The 25,200-nt window shown below is 48.3% G+C and overlaps 2 protein-coding genes and 1 non-coding gene across 11 annotated transcripts in view; 2 read left to right on the top strand and 1 right to left on the bottom strand.

The window, feature by feature from the left end:
* Wdr73 (WD repeat domain 73) overlaps positions 1 to 25,200 on the top strand; it is a 35,993-nt gene that overhangs the window by 1,351 nt on the left and 9,442 nt on the right. For 3 of the 9 annotated variants that reach the window (XM_013075067.3, XM_021264857.2, XM_021264856.2), the window contains 6 exons: positions 93 to 181; positions 2,172 to 2,260; positions 2,745 to 2,809; positions 9,317 to 9,478; positions 9,708 to 10,073; positions 10,787 to 16,455. In XM_013075067.3, the coding sequence (XP_012930521.1) occupies positions 93 to 181; positions 2,172 to 2,260; positions 2,745 to 2,809; positions 9,317 to 9,478; positions 9,708 to 10,073; positions 10,787 to 11,022 (1,007 nt within the window). In that variant the 3' untranslated portion in view covers positions 11,023 to 16,455. Of the gene's footprint in view, positions 1 to 92; positions 182 to 2,171; positions 2,261 to 2,744; positions 2,810 to 9,316; positions 9,479 to 9,707; positions 10,074 to 10,786; positions 16,456 to 16,936; positions 19,406 to 22,706; positions 22,761 to 25,200 lie in introns of those variants that run through there. The other 6 variants (XR_015441772.1, XR_015441771.1, XM_021264858.2 and 3 more) reach the window with 4 other exon arrangements.
* The window catches only part of LOC101722217 (zinc finger and SCAN domain-containing protein 2), a 30,275-nt gene continuing 23,318 nt past the window's right edge, over positions 18,244 to 25,200 (bottom strand). The window contains exon 3 of the mRNA XM_021264853.2: positions 18,244 to 18,371. Within this exon, the coding sequence (XP_021120512.1) occupies positions 18,322 to 18,371 (50 nt within the window). The 3' untranslated portion in view covers positions 18,244 to 18,321. The remainder of the gene's footprint in view (positions 18,372 to 25,200) is intronic.
* Positions 22,215 to 22,316, top strand: LOC147824891 (U6 spliceosomal RNA). Its single transcript, XR_015441884.1, has one exon. It is a non-coding gene; the product is annotated as a U6 spliceosomal RNA (small nuclear RNA).

Genomic DNA, 25,200 nt, shown 5'->3' with positions numbered 1-25,200 from the left:
ACAGGGAAGGAATTTAGCCTTGCTCTGAGGAACAGGCAGCAGTTTATAGATTGAACCACAACCTTTCTAACATGGCTGCTGATTTTTTCTAGGAGTCTTCATTGCTGGCTATGAAAGCCTGAAAAAAAATGAAATTCTTCATCTAATGCTACCTCCTAGACTTTCTGTAAAGGAAAACCAGGTAACTTAAAGTAGAAATGTTGAATAGATATGTTGATTTTCACTATTTATTATCCATTTCTGGGGCTCTTGTCACCTACCAAGCATTGTCCTGGATACTAGAGAGACCATGGCTGGACCTCCCCCATAGTCTAATAGCCAAGGCACCTATGCACAGAGCTAAGTATTGTAGAACATCAGGGCTCCTACAGGAAAGGGCCAGTATTCCTTTAGCAAAGCTAGATTTAGGGAGCCCTTAGGCCACAGCAGGTAGCCGAAGCCCTTAGAATGGTTTAGTTTAGATCACCTAGTGACAACAGATAGCCCTCTGCAGCATGCCATAGGTTTGCCACCACTGAACTAGAATGAATGCATACTGTATCAGAATTTAGAGAAGACAGCTGAGGACAGAGCCTCAAAGGACACATTTAAGGCATGAGCATAAGAAGATAAACCCATGAGAAATACCAAAAAAGACTGGCCTTTGAAGTAGACATCTCAGAAAAGGGCAGAGGTCAAGAGAAGAGAACATGTCAGGGAGACTTGGTAGCTCCAGCATGTTGCTGTAGAAGCATTCACATAAGGAGTGAAGGATTCCTTTATTAGGTTGGCAGCTGGGACGCTCTTGGTGACCTCTGCCACAGCATTTCGCTGGTGGTGGCCACAGCCAAAGGCCACAAAGGAGAGCAAGTAGGAGTGGAGGGAGGGAAGAGACCAGAGCAGTAGCCAGGCAGAAACAGATTTGAGGGAAGATTGCCCTCAGCTTGACTAGTGGGGAAGCTGCCCTTGAAGGATGAGCGTGACAAGCAGGATGGAGAGAGGCACAGGGACAGTGGTCCTGCTTCCAGGGACAGGGGTGAAAAGAGCTCCACTTCCAGGCAAGAGGTGAGGCCTGCAGGTCAGTGACTGGAAAGCCACATACAGGATTGAGAATGTGCACTTCTGAATTTCACTGCTGCTTCCTTTGCTGGGGGACAGTGGCAGGGATGGAACCCAAGTGCTCGGCATGTGTTTTACCACTGAGCCACACCCCAGCTCTTTTAAATTCTTTAAGGAAATAAGAAAGTTTTCTTAACGGGTGACCACAGCATGGAGCTGAGTTGAAGGTTTAGAGTAGAAGTAGGCAGGAGCCAAGTAAAAGGAGCCCAGGAGAGGCTGGGTCCCTCCAGCTGTGGCCCAAGGACCACCTGTCCCTGAGCCTCCAGGGTGCCACCAACATGCACATTCCTAGACCTTTCCCAGATCTCTGGATCGGAACCTCAAGAGACCCACTTCATACTCCCACAACCTGGAGGAATGGAAGCTACAGGCTGCCTGGCCTGTCACCCTGGGCATGGGAGGTGACTTTCCCAGTACCTTGATTTCCTCTGTGCCTACATACCTGGAATGAGCTGTGAGGAGAAGCCACACCTCTGACTCCTCCTCTCCCCTCAGTGGCTGCCTCCGGTCCCTTACACAGAGGAAGAGAGCGGAGTCTGGTGGCCAGGAGCCTGACGGTGCTCATGCAGACCTGGGCTCTGAGTCACAGCCTGATGCCTGTGTGACCTCCAAAAAGTCACCAAAGCCCCATGTGCCTTCGTTTTGTTATTTGTAGAACAGGGATAAGGACAAGAGACCTACGTGACAGGGCTTTGTGAGAATGCAGTACTAAACAAGGTACTACTTGAGTGGACATGCTAAGTGGGAGCTGTTACGTTTTCCTTGTTAGAGGAGCTTCCCAGGCTTTGGAAGGGAGTGGGGAGAGAATGGCACCAGTAGCTGTCTGGCTACCTCTGCTGTGTAGGAAGCTGTCCCACTCTGACTCCTCTGGGAAGGCCTGGGGCACAGACTTATGTGGTGGCACAGGGGACTGTGACCAACTAGAGGCCTGGGGACAGGTGGGAAGAAGGGAGCTGTGCACGTAGGTGTGAGACCAGCACTTCCAGACAGCGGCACAAGGCCTCACATGGAGGAGCCTCTGTCGCCAGCGGAGTGACGAGCACTTTTTTGATCGGCTTCCCTTGGCATTGTAGGGCTTATTCCCAGAAAGAGATTTCAAAGTGAGCCACGGGGGATTCTCAGACAGAGCCATCCTGGAGCTAAAGCACGTACCAGACACCAGGTATGGCCAGTCTGTGACCCCACCTCACTCAGGATGGGTCTCCTGCCTCCTTCTTCCCACGCCAGTCCTCAGCACAGGGACCTGTGTGAGTGTGCATGCACACACACAAACACAGGTTTAGAATGTAAAGAAACTATCCTCTCACAGCTGTTTTGATTATCATAACCAGCATGGCACCAGAATTGCTGTAGGGTTGGATGCAGGCTAGAAGGGTGCGATGTGTGCCCCCGGGAGCTGATGGTGGATGGTGGACCGAACCAGCTCCATGAGGAGAGGCTGCATGTCTGGTGTCCTCCCCGGGTGACCGTCATGACATGTGATGGCTCCCATGACCTGTGCCCCATCCCTAAGGCAGAATGAGCCTGCTCTTCTGTCCAGTGCTGGTGGCGGGTCTTGATCCTGTAGTAGGATTTCCTGGGCTGGACAGGAGAGGGATGACGGGGTCCATGGGTGAGAACTAAGATGCTCTGTCCACCTGGAATAGGTTGCTGGTGACCAGTGGGCTTCCGGGTTGTTATCTCCGATTGTGGCACATCACAGAGGACAGTGGTGAGTGAACTTCACTTGGTAGAGGTACGGGCCCCTGCCCAGGCCCAATGAAGAAGGGGGCAAGTGCAGTCCTGTAACTTTCTCCAGGATGGAGCTGAGTAGGTGGCACCCAGAGCACTGCTGCCCCCTCCGAGGGCAAGCCGAGGGCAGAGCTCTGGAGCTTACCTCCCGGGAGGAGGATGTGTGCTAGTCCTGGGAAGAAGTGTGAGCCAGAGCCCTGACTGGGCCTGCTGCCACCTCCATACCAAGAAGTCATTCTGCTTCCCCACAGCGGGCGGCAGGAGGAGCAGGAGGTGCTAATTGTGTTCCTTCTGGGAGTGAGGGTCTGCAGGTCCCCAGCAGGCAAGCAGGCAGGCACCAGAGCATGCAGCTCTGCCCTGACCCCACCCTCTGTCCCTCTTTCCTGACTGCTGTGATTTGAGACAAAGGCTTCATTCACTAAGTTGCTAAATTGCCCAGTTGAACTGTGATCCTCTTGCCGCACCCTCCCAGAGTGCTAGGGTTATAGGTGTGCAGCCCCACACTGGCCACTAGAAAGACAGTTCCTTTGTTCATTTGCTTTCTGGGATCACTGACCCCATGGACTTTCCTATTGTTTTCCTTGTCACTTGTCCTGCACTGTAGTCTCCAGTTGCTCCTACCCCTTACTTGTGGTTGTGGTGGTGTATTTTTTAATAGTTTTATAGAGGTACTATGTTTTGCATATCATACAATTCTCCCATTTCAAGTCTACAGTTCAGTGATTATATTTTAGTAAATTTATCAAGTTTTGTAGCCATCTCTATAAGTCAGTCTCGGAACATTTCCATCACCTCAGTAAGACCCATCACCCATTTATTGTTAATTTCCATTCCCAGCAACCACAAATCTATTCTCTCTGTAATAGATGTGCCTTGGACATTCCATATTGGTGGACCTGTACATGTGGTCTTTCATGTGCGCATTCTTTCTCTTAGCACAGTGCTTTTAAAGTCCATCCATGTCAGTTAGCACGTATCAGTCACTTGTTTCTTTTTATAAGTGAATAGTATTCTGTTGTATGGCAGCAGTACCACATTTTTCTATCCATTCACAAGTTGATAGATCCAGTTTTTGGCCATCATCAGTAATGCTGCTTAGAACATTAATATATGAATCTTTGTGACTCACATGTTTTCATGTCTCTAGGGTAGACACCTCACAATGAAATTCCTGTACCATGTAAATTTGTATTTGATTTTATAGGAAACTCAAAATTTTACAAAATGGCTTCACTTACATTCCCACCAGCAATGTTTGAGGGTTCCTCAATTTCCATGTCCTTGCTAACATTTGTTACTTTTTAAAAATTTGTATTGCTGGGTTTGGTGGCGCACACCTATAATCCCAGCACTCAGGAGGCAGAGGCAGGAGGATCACTGCAAGTTGATGCCAGCCTGGGCTACATAGTGAGTTCAAGGCCAGTCTGAACTACACAGCAAGACCTTGTCTCAAAAAAATAAAATACACATTTTTATTTTGTAGTGCTGGGGATCAAACCCAGCACCTCATATATGCTAGGCAAGTGCTCATTCCCAACCCTGTCTTTTTTCTTAAAGCCGTTGTCTAGGTGTGACATTATATGTCCTTGTGGTTTCCATTTGGATTTCCTTAATGGGTAATAATGTTGAACATCTTTTTGTGTGTTTATCAGCCATTCATATATATGGTGAAATGCCTATTAAATCATTCACTTTTTTTTTGGTGTTTTGTTTTGTTTTGGGGGGTTTTTTTTGGTACCAGGGATCGAACTCAGGTCCTTGCACTTGCACAGCAGGCAGTGAAACAACTGAGCTAAATCCCCAGCCCTGTTTTGTTTTGTTTTGAGACAGGGTCTTGCTATGTAGTTCAGACTGGACTTCAACTCATCTTATAGCCCAGGCTGGCGTTAAACTCCAGAATCCTCCTGCCTCAGCCTCCCAAGTGCTGGGATTACAGGCATGCACCACCACACCTGGCTATTTCACTTTCTTAAAATAGTTTTGTGTAGTCTTGCAAGAGAGCACAAAAAAGTCACTTAAAAAAAATTTCATCGGGAGTGGTAGCACATGCCTGTAATCCCAGTACTCCAAAGGCTGAGGCAGGAGGATTGCTGCAAGTTTGAGACCAGCCTGGGCTGTATAGCAAGACCCTGTCTCAAAAAAAAAAAAAAACCTTGCATCTCATTTTGAGATACTTTCTTTTTTTTTTTTGGTACCAGGGATTGAACTCGGGTCCTTGTGCTTGTGAGGCAAGCAGTGGAACCACTGAGCTAAATCCCTGGCCCTGAGATACTTTCTTTCCTCCTTCCATGAGGTGATCTTGATAGTGAGCCCCATTCCACTTGAAAGTGAAAGTTCTTTCCTCCCATTCAGGAGGAAAACTGTGTTCTGTCACCAGTGATGAGTGTCTTCCTAAGAATTCAAAGTGGTAGCACCATTTTAGAGAAATGTATCTTACTAAGCTTTCTCCCAATTGTACTTGGCATTACAAAGTAATAATGCACCTGTGGGCAAACAAGCAATTAAAAAAACTCTCAGTGTGCTTTTGTGCCAAAGCAAGGACAGAATAACAGCATATTTGAGGCGAGGCATGAGCAAAACGTGGATTCTGAGGGCACTTCCGTACTCAGTGAGGCGCCAGTGCTCCACTCATCCTGAGGACATGCTCACAGTGGCATCTGTCTTGCCAGTGTTGTAGCGTGCTCACTTTACCTGGGGAAATGAAGCCCTCTTTCTTGTCTCAGTGATATCAGTGGCACTTATGTAACATCTTCCACACTGGCAGGCAAGGGTGGCTTGAACACATGCCGTTGATGACGAGGCACCGGCCTGGCAGTGGGCAGGAGTTGGTGCAGCGTAGGTGTGAACTCAGGCCTCTGTGATGTAGGAAGTGAGTCTCTCAGCTTGCTCTGCTGGCACGGTAGCCACATCTTTTCCACACCTGCCTTCATCTGCACACAGTGTGGGGGCTATTTTAGTAATTTCTTCAGTCTGAATTTCCTAACACGTCCTTGGGTTACAGGTCAAAGATGAAATAGTCTATCAATGTCTGATTTCCACAGATGGACTGGATTGTTCCTTAGCTTGTTCCTCATTGTGGAACACAATTTTTCTGCTGCTTACTACTGTTTCTCCCAGCCCTATCTTTTGTGATTTTCCCTCTTGGTACAGAAAGCCAGCCTTCAGTTCTGGACTCTGGAAGGTTATCAACTACCCCATCAGCATGAGCAAAACTAACAGCACTAGTAGAACCCAAAAGGCCCAAAGTTTACCTCATAGTTGTTTGATAATAGCACTCTCTTTGCTGGTCATCTGAAGCTCCTTCCTCTTCAACCAGTTGTGCTTGCATTTCATTCAGTTCCACTACCATCTGGTTGAATTTCTTTCTTTCTTGGTTCAATTTCAGTTGATGTTTTTTTTTTTTGACAGGGTCTCTCTATGTAGTCCAAACTAGCCTTGAACTCACTATGTAGCCCAGGCTGGCCTCAAACTCACGTAATCACTCCTCCTGAGTGCTGGGATCACAGGTGTGCACCACCATGTCCGGCCCAGTTGTAGCTTTCGATTTTCCTTTTCTTTCTCAAATCTAGTATAGTAGCTTTCTTTCTATCAATTTTTAAATCTTTGGGATTTATTATTTCTGCAAACTTGTAAACACCCTGTGTTTTAAGGGTTCATTCTATACTGATACTCTTTTTTTTTAATAAAAAAGATAGAACCTGTATTATCCTGCATCTGCTTTCCTCATGTAATTAGCAAACACCCATAGCCAATAAGTTACTGCCTTCAAACTAAAGATCTCCGAGTCACTTCTAAAAAAAATGAAATTATCATTCAGGAGACTATTGTCATTTCATATTACAGCTGACTATAATTTCAGTTAATTTATAAATAACTTTAAAACCTTATGAATGAAATGCACCAAACTGCACCTGTATAAAAGTGATGTTTAATTATAGGCTAAAAATGACTAATACAGTATGCTTGAATTAGAAAAAGTTAAGATTCTAAATAAATTTCTAGAGAATTTCACAGTGATGGGAAGGCAATGAAGATTTTTCTCTACATATAATCTGATCATTAACAGACTAGTAAATCTTAATTGGAATGATAAGGCAAAAATAGTAAAACCACACTTTTCCTATAAACAGTTACACATTATCTTCTGCATCATGTGGCATCATACCCATTGCTCAGGCACATCAGAGATGCTCATTAAATGTACACGATCTCCATGGCATGCATTGAATAGCTGTGCAGAGAAACTGACCTCTTGAAGTCCATGAAAAAGCTCAACAAGTCAAGGACTGTTAGCAAAAACCTTGATGTCCCTTTTTTTTTTTTGGTGGTATCAGGGATCGAACTTAGGACCTTGCACTTGCCAGGCACGGTGCCACTGAACTACATGCCCCGCATCAATCTCCCTTTCCTAGAACAAAGAGTCGGATCTCCTGGTCGTTTTAAATTTGTGAAACACTTCATTGCATATGCCTTCCTGGTAGATTCATGCCTTACCAACCGAACATCTCCAGTGCACCTCTACCAGTCATGTTTTTACTAAATAATCAGCTTTCATTTGTAAATCTCTAGCTGTAGTTATTGTGTCCTTCTATCTGCTCTGGCCACCCTGGCCACAGAGGGCCTTTGAGAGCCGGCTGTAGGGTGGAAACCCTGGGGTGGCCAGGAAGAGCAGAGGAGAGGCAGCCAGGTGGGAGGTGACTGCTATGGGGTCCAGCGGCCAGGGCAAGGTTGGTGCCCCATGGAGACTAAGGGAGAAACGTGTAATCTGTTCTCGTCTGCCTGGTAGCTGAGATGGACAGCCTGGGGGCCTGTGGTTCCAGCTGGGAAGAGGGCAGGCAGTTGGGACCCAGCCAGGGACAGGGACAGGGACAGGGACCAGGGGCCCAAGAAGGACCAATATATCTGCCCTCCTGTTCAAAACCAACCTTTTTCTCCTTCCCCATTCTTGGCAGTCCCTCACTATGTCTTTTGCCTTGGTGTCATAGGAATTTGTCTTCAGTGTAGGACTGGATTGGTACATTAGGTGTGCATTTCTAGGGAAGGCCGCCTCACCACTGACTGCACAGGGATAGACCTGATTGCTTTCTTTGTCTTTTTTGCATTACTGGGGATTGAACCCAGGACCTTAGGTGTCCTAGGCACTTGCTGGTTTCTTTCCTGCTGCAGTCCAGAGTCATAGCTTTCCACACTGCTTCTGTGACATAGTCTCTTCCTCCCTCCCTGTGGGGGACACATTGCAGCTGAGCACCATCCCCTGGCTCAGACCAGTAGGTCCTGGGAGAATCCCATCCGTGCTCCTCAGAGTCCGTGGAAAGGGACAAAGGGGCCACAAGTGTGGCCCAGAGAGCCAGGGAGGCTATGGCAGGGCAGCTGGAACTGCAGCCCCCAAGGTTTCTGGTGGGAGAGGGCTCAGCAGGGTTGGTGAGTGCCCCCTGCATGCCAGCCCAGCCCTCAATGTCTCCTCACATGGGGGGGCCGTTGGGTGTCCTCCCTTCCATTATCTCCTCATCACTCTGACTTCTCCTTTTAAACAGAAAAAAATATGCAGATCTTCATTTTCTTCAGAGTGTAGAAACCAAATAATGAGCCCCCTCTTAGAGCAGAAAGATATAAAGTGGGAAATACGAGTTTCCCTTCAAGTGGTGAGTACAGTGAATGGCTGTCCTGAACTGCTCGATGTAGGAGACAGGAGTGGACCAGCCACCCACCAAGCAGGGTGACATAAACACGAAGCCAAAGCTTGATTCTGCTGGGGGCTGAGTATGTCTTTGTGCCGTTCCAGGAAAAAAGGTGTGGACTCTCTTGTCCTGTTTACATGTTAAGTCAGTGACGTGCAATGTAACCTTTGCTTGCCAAGTTTTAGTAAGTTGTCTGGGGGGATGGAACACATTTTTGAAAAAATAGTAGCTCATGAACTCTGTGCCTGTTGTTTCTCAAGGAAGCTGTAAGTGGCATCAGCAAAGTGTTCACTCCTTCTTTCCTCACTTTGTTCTCCACCAAACAGTCAAAAGTGAGAACACCTGGTAGAGTTTGGAGTTGGCTATAGTGATTCATTATTTGTCAGTTGCAAAAACTGTTCGTAAGACAAGTTATAAAGAAATCACAGTGATTCTGACAGTTCTAAAAATATAAATCTGCCAAATGTGTGTCTGTAATCCTAGCACTCTGGGAAGCTGAGGCAGGAGGATCACAAGTTCGAGCCCAGCCTGAGCAACTTAGTGACTTAGCAAGACCCAGTCTTAAAAAAAGAAAAAGGACTGGGGGTGTAGCTTAGTGCAAAGGGCCAGGGTTCAATCCCTAGTACCATACACACCCAAAGTAGCTATGACCCAGTGTTTATTTGTGTCTCAGCAGTCTCTCTTGCCAGCTCTCCATCCTTCTTCCGCCCTGACCTGAGTGTCCACTGGAAGAGGGCTGCTGGCCTCCCATGTAAGGTTTCAAACCTACATTAGTGTCCTGGACTTCACTCTCTTTCCCTTTCCCCCAGATGTCATTAAAGCTGTCAGCACCATCTCTGTGCAAGAGAAAGCGGGGGACCTCTGGCCTAGGCTAGCTGTCTTCTCCATGGTACCCAGAGTCCTTCATGGGGTGCAGCTCAGCAGTCTGCAGGTGGTCGATTTGGAATCCTGGAAAACCACATACAGCTCAGGTACCATGGCCTCGTCCTGCTGCTCCCTAGTTAGCACCCACCCTCAGCCCAGCTCCCAAGGCCAAGTGGAGGCTCTGGCCCCCAGGGCTCTCACATGGATGGGGAGGCGGTCCAGGCCAGGGCCCACGCAGCAGGTGGAGTCAGCCATGTATGTGTGGAGGGGGACGGGTGTGACAGCAGCCCTGCCCATCCCAGGCCCATCCGACTGCAGCAGCTTCCCCTCTTCCAGGCGTCACTGACAGTGAGGAGCTGAGCAACCTGCAGGTCCTCGATGGAGACACCTTTGCATTCTGCTGCACCTCAGGCCGCCTGGGGCTGGTCGATACCCGCCAGCCGTGGGCACCACTGGAGAACCCCAGCCCAAGCCCTGGGTCTGGTGGGCAGAGATGGTGTGCAGAAGTAAAGGACAGGGGCCAGGGCCCTGGGCCTTGCTTCTCCAGCCTGTGCACAGATGGGCAGCTCTGTCTCCTTGATGCCCGAGACCTCTTCCACCCTGTGAGCTCAGTCCAGTGCCCAGTGACCACACCAAGCCCTGACCCAGAGCTGCTGCGGGTGACATGGGCCCCAGGCCTGGACAACTGCCTGGCTGTTTCAGGTACTGCTGAGTGGGATCCTGTGTCTGTTACTTGCTCTCTGTCTTCAGGGGACAGAAGTGTGATCAGGAGGGAGCGTACAGCCCCCTAAGAAAACTGGTCCTCAGAGGGAGCTGCTCACTGACCTGCCAGCCTGCAGTGTGACCCTTCCCACCCTGGCCACTAAATGGCCACAGCCTGCTGCAGCCTCCCTGGGCCCTTGGGGATTTGGGGCTCAGGACCCACCAAGGAGGGGGGCAGGTAAGGAGGTGCTGAGGTCCCCACCAGAAAGAGCAAGAGAAGGATTATGGGGTGCACGTGCATTGGGCAATGTGACAGAGCTGCCCTCTGAAGGCTTCTATCTCCCTGTCAAGTGGAGATAAAGCCATCCACTGAGAAGGACCCAGGGCTGTGGGGACTGGGATTAGGGGCCAGTTGGAAAGGCGGGAAGGCTCTCCAGCCTCCATTTCCTAGGGAATTGCTGGTAGCGACTTCATACTGCAGCCAAGGTAAGAGACGCTGCCTGTCCAGGGTTAGCCTTAGGCTTGCCACACAGCAGACACACACAGGTGCTCATGGGACCCATGCAGGGAGTCACCACTACCGGCGTGGACAGATGCCACACTCCCTTGGTGGGTGTTCAGCCTCTGGTCCTGGGGAGTACTCTTTGGCCACCACCAAGTGAGAAAGTACTTCTGGGACTCAGGAGCAACCTTATGCTCTGTGTCTTCCTCAGGCTTTGATGGGACAGTCCAGGTCTATGATGTTACGTCTTGGGAAGGAATGGGGAGCCAAGTAAAGCCACTCTTCACCCACAGAGGTCACATCTTCTTAGACGAAAGCAAGGGGGACACTGCTCCACTGGTCACCACCCACACCTGGCACCCTTGCAAACCCAGGACTTTGTTATCTTCAGCAAGCGACGCCTCCTTGCACGTGTGGGACTGGGTGGACCCTCGACCCTCCTGCTGACACCAGGACTCTGGGGGGAAGGGGTGGCACTGGGTGGCAGAGCTACTGGTGCAGGACGCTGCTGCCAGCTATGTGGCCTCAGGTGAGTCAACCAGCCTCCCTCAGAGCCTCTTTCTGTCTTTAAAATGAGCATAGTAATGACTTCCACACAGGGTTGCTGAGAAGGTGAGAAGTAATAGATTAAAGAATACTTGGACCAGTTATGGTGGCCCACACCTGTAATCCCAACCAGTCAGGAGGCTGAGGCAGGAAGATCACAAGTTTGAGGCTAGCCTGAACAACTTAGTGACTTACCAAGACCTTATCTCAAAGTTAAATAAAGGGGTGGGGCTCTAGCTCAGTGAGAACGCCCTCAGAATTACTTCAAGAAAGAAAGAATTCAGTAGCTGCTTTTAGATCTGGCAGGCCACCTACCCACCCATTATACACTGGCAGGGTTTGGTCTCTGTCATCTTCACAGTATCACAGTGAGAACCAGAAGAGTTCATGACTGTCAATGTATTCCTCAAACTTTTTTACAGAAGAAAAAATGCACGAGGGCTAATAAACCTGACAAAATGTCAACCCTGGTAGCAGCTAAGCAAGAGCAGTAGGAAGACTCCCATTTTTGCCTGTCGGATTGCCAGTGTTGAGCTTTCATTGCTCTCCACAGCTGGTGGAGGTTTCATGATACCCAGTGCCGAAGGGTAACAGGTTCTTCATCCAGCTCTAAACTGGACCTGGTTCACTTGGGCCAGAAGGCAGGTAACCAAGGCCCAGCTAAATGTCAACTGAATTTTCCTAATCTTGTTGTGGTGGCTCATGCCTATAACCAGCACTTGGGAGGCTGAGGCAGAAAGATCATAGGCCAGCATGAGCATTTTAACCAGTTCACTATCTCAATAAAGCCAGGCACAGTGGCGCACACCTGTGATCCCAGCACTCAGGAGAGTGAGGCAAGAGGATCACCATGAATTTGAGGCCAGCCTAGGCTACAAAGTGAGTTCAAGGCCAGCCTGAACTATATACATTGAGACCCTGTCTCAAAAGAAAACTAATCTTTTTCAGTTACCAGTACCATGATGAACAGCTTTTGTATACATGAGCAATATGTCTATACAGTAAGTTTCTAAAAATTGCTCAGAAGGAAAAAATGGAAACAAAGCTTCTGTACATAAGGGGGGCGGTATGGGGTGGAGTGGGATAAAATAAAATTTATTTTTAAAAAATTGCTGAGGCACGGGCCGGGGATTTAGCTCAGTGATGCTGCTGCCTGCCTCATAAGTGCAAGGTCCTGAGTTCGATCCCCAGTACCAAAAAAAAATTGCTGAGGCAGAGGATGTGTGTATTTTTGGTTTGATAAACACTTTCAAAGCACCCCCTCATACTGTGCCCGCTCCTGCTCCCTTGTCATTAGCAGCCTGTTTACTGCCTGCTTAACCTGTGCCTGTCTGATAAACTCAAAATCATTACTGCAGCTTCAGTTTGTATTTCTTTTATGTGTGAGGTTGGGACCCTTCTGATACTTAAAATTCTGGGGGCAAATATTGTTAACAGGACAATAGAGCAGGAGCCAGCTGTTGCCACCCCATACCACCTACAGCCCTGAGAGCTGAGCCAGATGGCGGCCTCTGTCCTCCAGGGCAATGTAAGGCCCAAGGGACATTTCCTTCAGAGCTTCACAAACATTTCCTTCTTGGCAGGCCTAGAGCAAATATTAAAGGGTACGTGAATTTGCTGTCATGTACAATTTCTCACTGTAGCATTTATTAAAGGGTTCTCAGGAATTTTGCTTTTGAAATTACTTGATGACTAGTCTAAAATCTGGGTGTTGATATTTATTTATTCACTTATTGATACTGGAGATTGAACCCAGGGCCTTCGCACTAAGCTATGTCCCCAGCTCTTTTGTTTTCTTCTCTTTTTTTTTCTAGCTGAATTCTCTAAGTTGCTGTTATGGTTTGTGTCTAGTTGTCCCCCCAAACCTCATATCATAGGTGGGGCTTTTTCAGAGATGGGTGAATCTAGAGGGTGTGATGCTGGGATTAAGGGTGTGTGATTACTGAATCAGTCCACTGATTGGTTTGGTACCACCCTAATCCCAGAAGCCTAGATAGAGTATAAAAAGGACAGAAAGAAGCTGCTAAGGCCCCTTGCTTGCTTTGCTACCTTCTGCCTACCATGAACTGTTTCTCTTCTGCCATCTCCCTCTGCCGTGCCACCCAGCCTTGGAGCCAGCCAACAATGGTCTGAAACCTCTAAAAACTAAGCCAAATTGGGGCTGGGGATTTAGCTCAGTGGTTCCAGCGCCTGCCTTGCAGGCTCAAGGTCCCGAGTTCAATCCCCAGGACCAAAAAAAGGACAAACTAAGCCAAATAAACCTTTCTTCCCTTAACTTTGGGCATCAGGTATTTTGTCTCAGCAATGAGAAAAGTAAGACAGTTGCCAAGGCTGGCCTTGAACTTGTGATCCTCCTGACTCAACCTCCCAAATTGCTGGGATTACAGATGTGCATTGCCATCCCCATATTGATTTTTTTTTTTTTGCTTTGCTTTTGAGATAGGGTCCCCCTATATTGCCCAGGCTGGTCTCAAACACTGAGCTCAAGTGATCTTTCAGGATTCCTGGGACTGCAGGCACAGACCACCACACCCAGCTGGGAAAGGAATTTTTTTTGGAGGGGATGGATTTTTTGATAATTTCACAGTGAAGTTAGTAGAGTGTTACATTTTAGAGACATTTAATTTTTTTCAATTTTAAGATGTGATCATTCTAAGCATTTCCTGGAGTCTTCTCAGTCATTTTCCTCAGGAGAGCTCATCCTGTAGCTTTCTCCCCAACTCCGTGCTCGGTGATGTCACGTTGATAGCTTGAAATTGGCCATGGTGGGAGTATTTACATCTCAGAAATTGGCAAATGTTGCAAAGCAGAGTTGATTTTTTTCCCCAAGAGAGCAAAATTACTGGCACGCCACTGAGGAAGCTATAGTATTTCACCAAGTAATAGCAGAAGTGAGTAATTTAGAAAATAGTAGAATTGATGGGTGAATTTAAAAAACCGCTTTGTGGCAAAGCACTGATGAAATGTGTATTGGCCTGGCCAGGAAGCCTGAAGCACTCAGGTGATGTTTCTGTGGGGAGAGAGGAGAGCTCTGGAGGAGGAGACCAGGGAAGCACGTGCTCAGGAAGCTATGATCTGGCTGCCCGAAGGATGCCAAAGACTGCAGGAAGTAGAAACAGCAGGCGAAATCCCTTGGGTTCCCCTGCCACCCTTCAATTCTGTTTGTCAAAGTAGGAAGATTAGAATTTAAGTGCATTAGCTTGATTTATAGTATATTTAGACACATTTTAGAGCTTATAATCCTGTTTGTACCCTGCCGAAGGTCATGGTCAGGCCCTGGGCCTTCTCCTAGGATCAGATGCTTGAATGATGGCCTCAGAATTAGCCTGACCGTTCAGCAACGCCCTTGTCATTGCAGTGAGAACAGAGGCCACAGAGAAGTGACATGGGCTGTAGATGCCAGGAAGGATACCTGTGGGTTAAGTGGCCCTGCCAGCTGTGCCACCAAGGGGCATGCGGCCCTGCAGTTTTAGGGGGCAGGACCCCTTGGGCTTTCAGATTCCTGCCATCCTGAGAGGGGCCTGTCCCTTACCAAGTGGGCTGTGGAGGAGGCTTGCAGGACTAAGTGTGACTCCACACTGTCTGACCTTAGAGTGGTTCGCAGAGCCAGGAGGCTGATAGCATAGTGATGAAGACAGGAGTGTTGCCGACACAGATCATCCCCTCTGTGAAACAGGCCTTGTCACATGATGGTCTCCTGAGCACCTGAGGTGGTAACGGACTGCAGATGGAGTGCTCAGTGCAGGACCAGACACATCATGAACACGGAGTCACTGAAGGTGCGATGATGTCATCCCACATTCTCAGCTCAGGGACAATGTCCCTGTGTTGAGGACACTGGAAGGCTGAAGCCCTGGAAAGGAGTAAAGAGCCTTGTTCTGAGGGGAGGAACAGTCATTGCAGGCAGCCAGTGCGGGTCCCTGCTCTAGGGGCAGGAGGCTGGTGGGTGGGTCATGCTGCATTTGCAAGTCCTCACCTGGCCTTGTGACTTCTTCACAGACAGTGGTCTCACCCCAGTCTCTGCCCTGGGGCTCAGAGTCTAAACCCACCTCTCTCTCTTTGTCTGCACCACTCAGAAATAGCCGGGAATGTTTCCCTACTGGGTCAGGACAAGTACCGGGACTTTACACCAGTGTCCCTGCCAGCTGTATGTGAGAACGAGGAGAATGAGAACTAGTATTTTTCCTATGACTTTTTTTTTTTTCCCAGTACCAGCAACTGAACTCAGGACCTTGTGCTTGTCAGACAACCATGGCACCACTGATTTTTTTTAAGATAGAGTCTTGCTTTGTAGCCCAGGCTGGCCTTGAACTCACAGCAATTCTGCCTCACCCTCCCAAGTGCTGGGATTACAGGCATGCACCACTGCTATGAGTTTCTTGAACTCAAATTTTGCAATGCATAATTTGAATAACTAAATGTATCACCTATTGTAGCATTTTATAATTGATCTTAGCCAAAAGCCCAAGAAGCAATTATTGCAGCTTTTTTTTTTGGTACCGGGGTTCAAACTTGGGACCGTGTGCTTGTGGGGCAGGCAGCGGCACCACTGAGCTACATCCCCAGCCCTATTGCAGCTTTTTAAAGCAGTGAACTTTATACATTCCCAATTCCAGGTTTCATTATCTTTATGTATTTATTTATTGTTTTTATTTGTTTGAGACAGGGTCTCACTATGTAGTCCAGGCTGGCCTTGAACTCACAGCAATCCTCCTGCCTCAGCCTCCTGAGTGCTGGGATTGCAGGTGTGTGCCACCATGCCCAGTGTATTTTGGAATCTCCTTGTTCAATTCCAAAGAAATGTGATGGCCAAAGTTTCCAAAAAGGAACCTGGTTATTTCCAAAGTCTTTTTACAATGCAGAGCTAAATCAAGTAGTAACAATAAATTTCCACCTAAGAATTTCTCATTAAAAGAGTGGAATGAGGGCTGGGGATTTAGCTCAGTGGTTCTGGCGCCTGCCTCACAAGCATAAGGTCCCAAGTTCGATCCCTGGTACCAAAAAAAAAAAAAGAGTGGAATGATGGGCCAGGGATTTAGCTCATTAGTGCTGCCTACTGCTTGGAAAGAACAAGGTCCTGAGTTCGATCCCCAGTAACAACAAAAAAGAGAGAAGTGATTTTATTCATTTATTTGCTGTACTGGAGATTGAACTCAGGGCCTTTGCAGTGACCCTCCACCCACCCACCTTTTTGAGATAGGGTCTCACTAAGTCACTAAATTGCCTAGGCTGGGCTGGAACTTGTGATCCTCCTGCCTCAGCTTCCCAGAGTGCTGGGACTATAGGTGTGTGTGTCTCCATGTCTAGCTAAATGAAATGATTTTAAACAATCCATATCAGTTTTGTCTTTTGACCTTGTGAAAAATTCTGAACTCACATTTCTGGACTATCTCTGAAAGTGCCTCTAACTACAGGCTCTTTTCAGAGTCTCAGTGATGGCAGCAAATTGATGTCCTGTGAAGGGATTCTGCTTTTGGAAAGCAGAAACTGGGCAGTCTCATGGTAAGACAGATGACAAGGGTGGATGAACAAGATGTTCGTTCTGTCAGCATTCATTAAGTGCTTCCCAGGTCCCAGCCACAAACTGCATTCCTGCTGGGAATGAATGGAGGTGAGGCTTCCTGAGGTGGCCCAAAGACCACATTAAACAAAGCTTTAAAGAAAAACTTTATAATGTTGAAAATGGCAACGACATGTAAAGTCCATAGCCCATCATAGTGAGTCCTTTTGACAAATGACATTTATTTAGCTAAGTTCTTTATGTTTAAGAAAAAAGCCTTATTACTGAATAATCACATTTTTTGAGTCTAATTAGGTACCATGATGATATGTGTAGATTGTGCTCCGTTTCATGATTGATGAGTTTCTGCAAATCTGCCAGGAAAGAATGTAAAAGCAAACACAACGGAAACTATTTTAGGAGTGAGAAACTGTTCCATTTATTTCCGAGCCCTATTTGTTCTGGGTCAGAGGCCATCCAGGGACTCTGCTCCTGCACAGACCCAAATCAGCCCTGCCCACAGCATGCCCAGGGTCAGGAGACTGCCCAGGGCCCACAGGAAACCCTACTCCTGCATCCACTGGGCTACCGTCCAGTACACTCAGCGGTTCCGGTGGCTGCAGCAGTTTCTCATGGACTCAGGGAGAATTCCCAAAAACTCTTGGTTCCTCATAGCCCCAGGGCATCTCTGCCACCTTCTGTCCTCCAGGCCTTAGGTTGGTTGGTGGCCTGTATTAGCAAAGGAGAGAGTCTGGCTATGTGAAAACTTCACAGAGATAAGGCCCAGCCCAGCCACCCTGCTCTCCTGCAGCTGCTCTACCTGGCCTGCAACCCCAAGGCAAAACGCATAAGATTTCCAGGTGAGGAAGCACATGCCTATAACCCCAGCACTGGGGAAGCTGAGGCAGAAGGATCACTGCAAGTTTAAAAAAAAAACAGGACTGACCCAATTATTCAGCAGTTCTCCAACAGGCTTGGAAGTGCCCAGAATGACCAGTGGAACCACCTGCTTCCAGCTAGCTGCAGCAGATTGCAGACTTTTCTCCCAGTCACATGTGTGGCTCCCGGGATTTCCGGCAATTCTCTTATTTAACAGCAGGGAGCAACACTCAGAAAAGCAAGAGCTGGGCCTTCCCTGAAGAGCAAGTCTGAACTTGGAAGAAAAGTTGCAGCTTCCAGGACCAGGGAATAGCAAATTCCAGTTGGACACAATAGTTGAACACTACACATCACCCCCACTGCTGGCCGCCTGAGGGGGCTCTATGTTAACTACTCAGAACTACGCTCTCCTATCTTACCTGCAGCCATCTTCCAGCAGGGCTACAGCTTCCACTTCACTCGGGATGCTGCTGTCAGCTCCAGATCTGGATTTCCTGGGGAAGGAGGGTCAAAGCTGTTCCAGGACCAGAAACTCCTGGATTTATTCTTTTGTATACCTGTCCAGTCTCAGCCACTGGCAATAGAGCTTCTGGAACTGGATTGAGGGCCTCCTGAGGTCCTCATGCTTCCTGATAGCAGAAATGCCAAAAGCTCTAGCAGGAGGGCTCTGGTCCAGAGTCATTCTCAAGAAGAGAAACCCTGCTCCCAGTGGAAATCTTCCAGTTTCAGTATTGGAAGCTCTTCCTTCACTTCAGGAGTCTGGGTCTGTTGGGCCACAGCCACAGCCATTGTTTGGTTCTTCCATCTCCTCTTCCATCACCTCACTGAAAGGCCACCTTCAGTCGAGTCACTATATCAAACTCTTGAAATCCTAGAAGCAGAGACAAATTACAAATTTTCACTCATGAAAAATCACAAGTGTTAGCCCCGAAGCACTGAGGCAAAGGAGACAGCCTTCCTGTGGGCCCCCTCCATGCTTTATGGAGTGCGGTTCTCTATCACGGGAGCCAGCTTGCGAAGGTTGATAAGAGGTCAAGGACTAGGGGTCAAGGGCCAGTCTGGTTGGAAAGTGTGGGAAAGTGCTTGAAACTGTTTGCACTACAGGGTGTTGGAAAGTGAAGTCCAGGGTGAACCTGGGCCTGCGAAGGAGGCTGCAGTACCTTGGAGAGCAGCACCGGGTGGAGTCCGCTCTAGGTTCTCGCCTTTGTGCATCGTAATTCCCTCCCAAATTGGGTGGTTTACTATAGTTAAGGTTACAGGCTTGAGAAGCAAGGATACTAAAAGTGCAGGCTTCATAAGATGCTGGAGTTGGAAAAGTTGGGATACATTATGGCTCAGAGACCCCCGGGACTTCCTGAAGGTCATACTGGTCTCAGCCCTTTGACGGCGGGCAGGGCAGCTAGACGAAGAACGTGGCTTACACCAGAAGCCTCGGCTCCAGCTCCGCAGACCACATCCAGAGCTGTCTGAGGCCCATTGCGTTATAGACTATGGGGCCGGTGGGCGGCAAGGACAAGGGGTCGCCAGGACAAGGGACACATCTTGCCTGGGTCCGCTAGCCGGGACGCCTGGCTCAGGCGAGCCAAAGGGACGCTGCTCTCGGCCCGGCCACAACCACTCGGCGAGTGTGAGGTAGCCCAGGCCCCAGGTGACAGCTGCTCCTGCCTGCCAAGGCCTTGCAGCTACGAACGACTCAGCCCCACGGAACACACTCCGCGGCCACATGACGTCCCCACGCGCCACTCCAGTGCAGACCCACAACTTCTGGCATTCAGACGGCCAGTAGACACCGAAAGCGGAAACCCAGCCCCTGAAGGACTCAATATTCTCCAGAACTACATTTCCCAGAGGGCCCCGTCTTTAGACTGACAGGAGCATTAACCAATAAAGTATGAGAGCGACTGAGGTCTATTTGCTTCAGGCGAATCATTGACAAGGGTAGGACTTTCCTACCAGATGGCTTGGGGGTCCAAAGCCTGGACCAGAGCGAGCGTGCTGCAGCTGAAGGGTGTGAGTCCTGTGTCCCAGAGGAGATAGGGGCTTCGCCCTGCGCCGCGCTGCTGGCACTGAGCATCAGGGCTCTGTACAGAGTTTCCACTTACGGCTTTATGGCAGTTGAATAAACAGGTAGCTCGACCTGAGGTCACGGTTAGTATGGCACTAGGATCCCAGCTCAGATTCTCTGCCACTTAAAGTGGCTTTCTCACTGGGAGACCGAGGCAGGAGGATCGCAAGTTCGAGCCCAGCCTGGGCAACTTAGCGAGTCCCTGTCTCGTAAGAAATAGAAAAGGACTGTGGATATAGCTCAGTGTAAAGGCCCTAGCTTCAATTCCCAGTTAATTAATAATGTATCTTTGATGCCTACTGTGGTAATGCTTCATTCCTCCTGGCCCGGTGTGCACACAGTCCTGATGGTTCGAGATAAGTACCACTGACGCTTATTCATTCAACAACTAATTGTAGAGCATCTACTTGGTCCACAACTGGAACAGGGCTTGGATAGTGCCGTAGTGGCAGAAAAAAAGCAAAATACTCCTTGCTTCCCACCCCGCTTTACTAGTTGTGAATGAAAGCTATACATACGATTACTCCTGCATCTTCTCAAATGTATCTTCACATGTATCTTGTCCTTTTCCTTTCCTACCTGGTGGGCTTGGGCTGTTCTAGTATATTTTTGTGGTCTTCATTCCATTTTAGCCTGGTGATAACCACTTTGCTGAGGGAAGGCCTACACAGACAGCTGTGCCATGGGCCTTTCCCACCACACTTTGTGTGCAGTGCCCATTCTTCTGTAAACCTGGACTGCTTTGCCAGTCTGCTGACTTTTCTTTTTTGGTACCGGGGATTGAACTCAGGACCTTGAGCTTGTGAGGCAGGCACATTGCTGCTAAGCTAAATCTCCAGTCCTCTGCTGACCTTTATAGCTCCTCAACTAGAGCTTCATGGTCCTTATGAACAGGCACAGGTCGAACATGACACTTCTATATCACATCTCTGCAGAGGGAAAGACATGCTCTTACCACACTGAATGCCTTTTATGGCTCTTGCTCTCATCAGAAGTCAGAGGGACTGAACTTCATTTTGGCTGCTACAAAAAGGATGAGCACATTTCTTCCTCTGAAGGGATGTAATCCAGCAGAGTGCATTTTCTAAAATACTGCTCTGAACAACCCAAACAACTCCAGAGTGGTGTGTTTAGCACTGAATGGGAGTGTGTTGGAGTGCCTGGAATGTAACACTGGAAAGGCAGGGGGAGTCCAGGATGGGAAAGGTGCTGCCTCAAGGAAAGGGGGAAGGAAGCCACTCTAGGCAGTGTGATCAAACAACGTGGTGAAAGTTTAAAATAAAATAATGTATTACATTAAAAGACACATTCCCATAAAGTCCTCAAAGTGCCCCTTGCTTCGAACACACATCCCATTGTTCTTGTGACTTTCTGAAGCAGTTCTGGAAGTCTTCTTTCCTGAGTGTCTTAGGAGATGTGATAAAAAATGAAAGCTTGGGCCGGGATGTAGCTCAGCAGCACAGTGCCTGCCTAGCAACAGCAAGGTCCTGAGTTTGATCCCCAGTACAAAAGAAAAAAAAATGCTGCTCCCAAGGTCCATCCCATGGAAAGGCAGCTCGTAAAAACATCACAGCACGTCCTCATTCACCATTCACTGGATCTGGCACTGGGCGACTTCTGGCTCTTCCCCAAAGCCAAAATGACCATGAAAGGTCATTTTAAATCAATTCAGACATGGAGGCAGCCATGACAGCACAGTTAAAGATACTCAGGAAAGAGGACTTCCAGAGTCACTTCAGAAAGTGGCAAGAATGATGGGATGTTTGAAGTGAGGGGAGTACTCAAGGGGGGTTCATGGCAATGTGTCTTTTACTGTAACATTTAACCAGTCACCATATTTTTATCAAACCACACATAGGCCCAATGGCACAGTGCCCGCCCATTCCCACTTGACCAAGCCAGACAGTCTGCATTTCCTCAACTTCCTGGTTTTTTGGTTTGGTTTGGTTTTTGCAAGTTTTGAGCATAGAGCTGTGCTATCTTATCTCTTCCATAAAGGTTTCCAGGTCAAGGCTTGAGTTTATTCTTTCCAAGCTTACATGACTAAAAACCTTTTTTGGGTTGACTTTGCTAACCATTCTCTTCTGACCAGGTGACATTAGCTAAGATCTTCCATTGCTCTAAAAGCAGAACTGGCATGACCTCAGTTACACTAACAGGGATGGAAAGCCAATGCGACTTAGCCACTCTGTCTCCAAATCTCTCCATCACTCATACAATTTGTTTTTTGAGACCAGACCTTGCTAAGTAGTTCAGGGTGGCCTTGAACTCACAGTGATCTTGCCTCAGCCTCTGGGATGCTGGGACTTCAGGAGTGCGCCACCACACACAGCTTGCTCACACAATTTTACTTCTATTTCCCCTATAGCCCTGGGCTATTTCATCAAGAGAGCAAGAAAAGGAAAGACTGATCTTTTGTGCAAGGATTTGGCAAAACTTAATGTAGCCTTCCATGTGACCATCTCTAAGGCCACCTGTGAGAGATCCTGAGTACCACAGACTAACACAGGGACCCCTGTTCAGCTTCCTCGCTGAGACAGGACCCCATGAGGGACAATGAGCCAGGAAAAGAGATCACCTGTCACGGGCTTGGTTGGACCAATTACAGTGTGGATAGTCCTGCTACAACTAGGGAGACTAAAAATTAATATGCTTGCTGCAGCAGCTCATACACTAAAATTGGAACAACAGAGATTAGCATGGCCCCTGCTCAAGGATGACATGCAAATTCATGAACTGTTCCATATTTTTAAACAAATAAAATGAATGTGTACAAAAAAAAAAGTAGCTAAACCCTGTGTGATGGTGCACATCTGTAATCCCAGCACTCTGGGAGGATAAAGCAGGAAGATTTCGAGTTAGAGCCCAGCCTGGGCAATTTAGAGATTTAGTGAGACCCAGTCTCAAAATAAAAATTTTCCAGGGGCCGGGGATTTAGCTCAGTGGTTCTGCCACCTGCCCTGCAAGCACAAGGACCCGAGTTCGATCCCTGGTACCAAAAAATAATAAAACAAAATAAAATAAAAATTTTCCTAAAGCCTGGGGATGCAGCTTAATGAGAAAGACCTGAGTTCAATAACCATAGCTAATTTATCATTTTTATTTTACTGTCCTGTTCTTTCGTCTATTTGTCCCTATTAGGTACTTCTTTCGGCGTTAACGGTACAGTGGTGTGGACTGACTTCAAATTGCTGGGTAAGTTACTGACCCACCCTCCTCTAAGGCTCCGCTTCTTCCTGTTGCTGAGGCCGCCTGCTAACCTTGCAGGGTCACTGTCAGTGTGAATGAGGTAGCAGGTCAAGGGCTGAGCACTGTGCCTCAGCCTTCGTATCTACTCTGTGCATCTTTACTGTAAGCAATTACAATTTATGGCAAACCCTAAACACAACCCAAAGGGAAATACATACTATGAAAACAAAAGTCATCTCATTAGGACAGCCTCAAGTTGTAACAAAAGAACAAAGGCGTGTAGTGACATCAACTTCAAACAGGAAAACATAGACTCTGACCCACAGACTCAGCTATAGTAGGCAAGGGGTGTGGTCCTCCACTGGCTTTTGTTACATTCAAAAATGTCATTGGGACACTTTTCTATTGATACTTTGGATTGAACCTAGGGCCTTGTGCATGCCAGGCAAGTGCTCTACCACTGAACTACATTCCCAGACATTTTTAGCTCTTATATTGAGATAGGGGCTCCTTAAATTTCCCAGGCTGGCCTTGAACTTGGAATCTTCCTGCCTCAGCCTCCCAAGTAGCTGTGATTACAGGTGTGGACCACTTCGCCTGGTTTGATTTTTACAAGTGTCCTCAGCAGTGTAATTCCATGGGTAAATACTAAAGTTACAGCTTAACTTACTTGTGTCATCTTACCAGAGGACAGTACAGGGAAACTGTATTCTCCAGGCCACGGTTGTGGGCTCCATATGCCTCTTGCATTTAAATGCATCTCGCTGAAGAGAGCCAGCTGGTAAATCCCAACTGAGCTGCTATCATGTACACTGAGCCGGGTGCCAGACAGTTGTGAACCTCAGGGTAGGCATAAGTGTGAAAAACAGAAGAGGTGAGGGCAGGATCGAGTAGGAGCTGAAGGACAGGAGTGTGCAGGGAGCACAGCAGGGTCGGACCTGCCATATTCAAGGGAGGGCTTCTTAGAGGAGCTGGTGTCAGGCTATCTCTGAGAACGGGCAGACCAGAATCCCAACAAAGGAAGCAGAGTGCAAGGGCACTGAGGCAGGGCCCTGCTGGGCACAGGGAGGGACTTCTGGGCAAGGATGTGAGGGGCATGCAGGGGTGGGGACCAGAATAGGGCAAGAAATGTGATGAGGTTCCATACAGGTCCCACTACGAAGGCCTCAACTGCTGTCCCAGGAGTGTGGCCTTTGCTGACAAGAACTGAAGGGTGCTAAAGCTAGGCAGTGACAGGGTGAGGTCCGCATCATAGGACGGAGGCTGGAGCAGCAGGCCAGGACTGGGGTTGCTTGGGGAACCTGGAAAGAGCTAATTCTGGGGTCAAGCAGAGACTGAGTTAGGCCAGGGCTCTGGGCCCTGGAGCTGTGACACAGCCGGATGGAATCTGCAGAGTGTGAGGAGAGAGAAGCCTTGGCTCACCCCCACAATTAGGGCTGGGGGATGATGGGACTCACAGGAAATGTAAGGAGGCAGCCAAAGCCACTGAGGTCTAGAGGAACAACTCCAGGAGGGAACTCCAGGAGAGGGAAGACTGGACACCAACCAAGGCCAGTATCCTAGAGACCAAGTGATACCACAGGCAGAGGTCCTGTGCTGAGGCCCATCCATCCGCAGCCTGAGCACAAAGGAACCGTAGGCGACACAGGGGCGGGGGCCTGGGGCCTGGGTGTCCATACCACAGGGTCAGGGTCCTCAGATGCAAGAAATTTCAAGAGCACAAGGCCAGCAAGGGGATTGGGAGTGGGAAGTGACCAAGGTCACATAAGAGACTTGCTGAGTTGGACCTGAGGGCCACATTGAGGCTGAAGCAATTGCTTTCTTTTTCTTTTTACTACTTACTGTAGATTTCTTGTCCCAAGCCTGTTTGAGTGTGTGCGTGTGTATGTGTGCGCGCACAGTACTGGGGACTGAACCTAAGGCCTCTGCACTGAGCTATGTCTCCAGCCTTTTTGAGACAGAATCTTGATATGTACTTCAGGTTGGTCTCAAATGCAGTGATCCTCCTGCCTCAGCCTCCCAAGTGCTGGGATTACAGGGGTATGCTACCATGCCCAGCTTATTCCTCTGATCTTAAAAACTAGGGACAACAGCTCAGTCCCTAAAGACCCATGTATTGTCACAGGTTACAGGTGTAACTGTGCTGCAGGTGGCAATCTGGTGTAAGTAGATCTGCCAAGGGGACAAGAGCTTCTTGGAATTCCTTAGGGGAAGACACCCATGTCCTTGCCTCCAACACAGAGCCCCACAAAGGACACCAGCCCTCTCTGCCTCTGTGGCCCCACAGACAGGAAGTGGGACATGAGATGACTGGCTCTCAACCTTTCAAGAATCATGGTTTAGGCTGGGGATTTAGCTCAGTGGTTCTGCCGCCTGCCTCGCAAGTGCAAGGTCCCAAGTTTGATCCCCAGTACCAAAAAAAAAAAAAAAAAATCATGGTTTGTCA

This window comes from Heterocephalus glaber, unplaced genomic scaffold (genome assembly GCF_053883595.1).
Source record: "Heterocephalus glaber isolate CG9 unplaced genomic scaffold, H.glaber_assembly_v1.0 deba00001531, whole genome shotgun sequence".
Taxonomy (NCBI): Eukaryota; Metazoa; Chordata; class Mammalia; order Rodentia; family Bathyergidae; genus Heterocephalus; species Heterocephalus glaber.
This window is presented reverse-complemented; position numbering and strand designations above follow the sequence as displayed.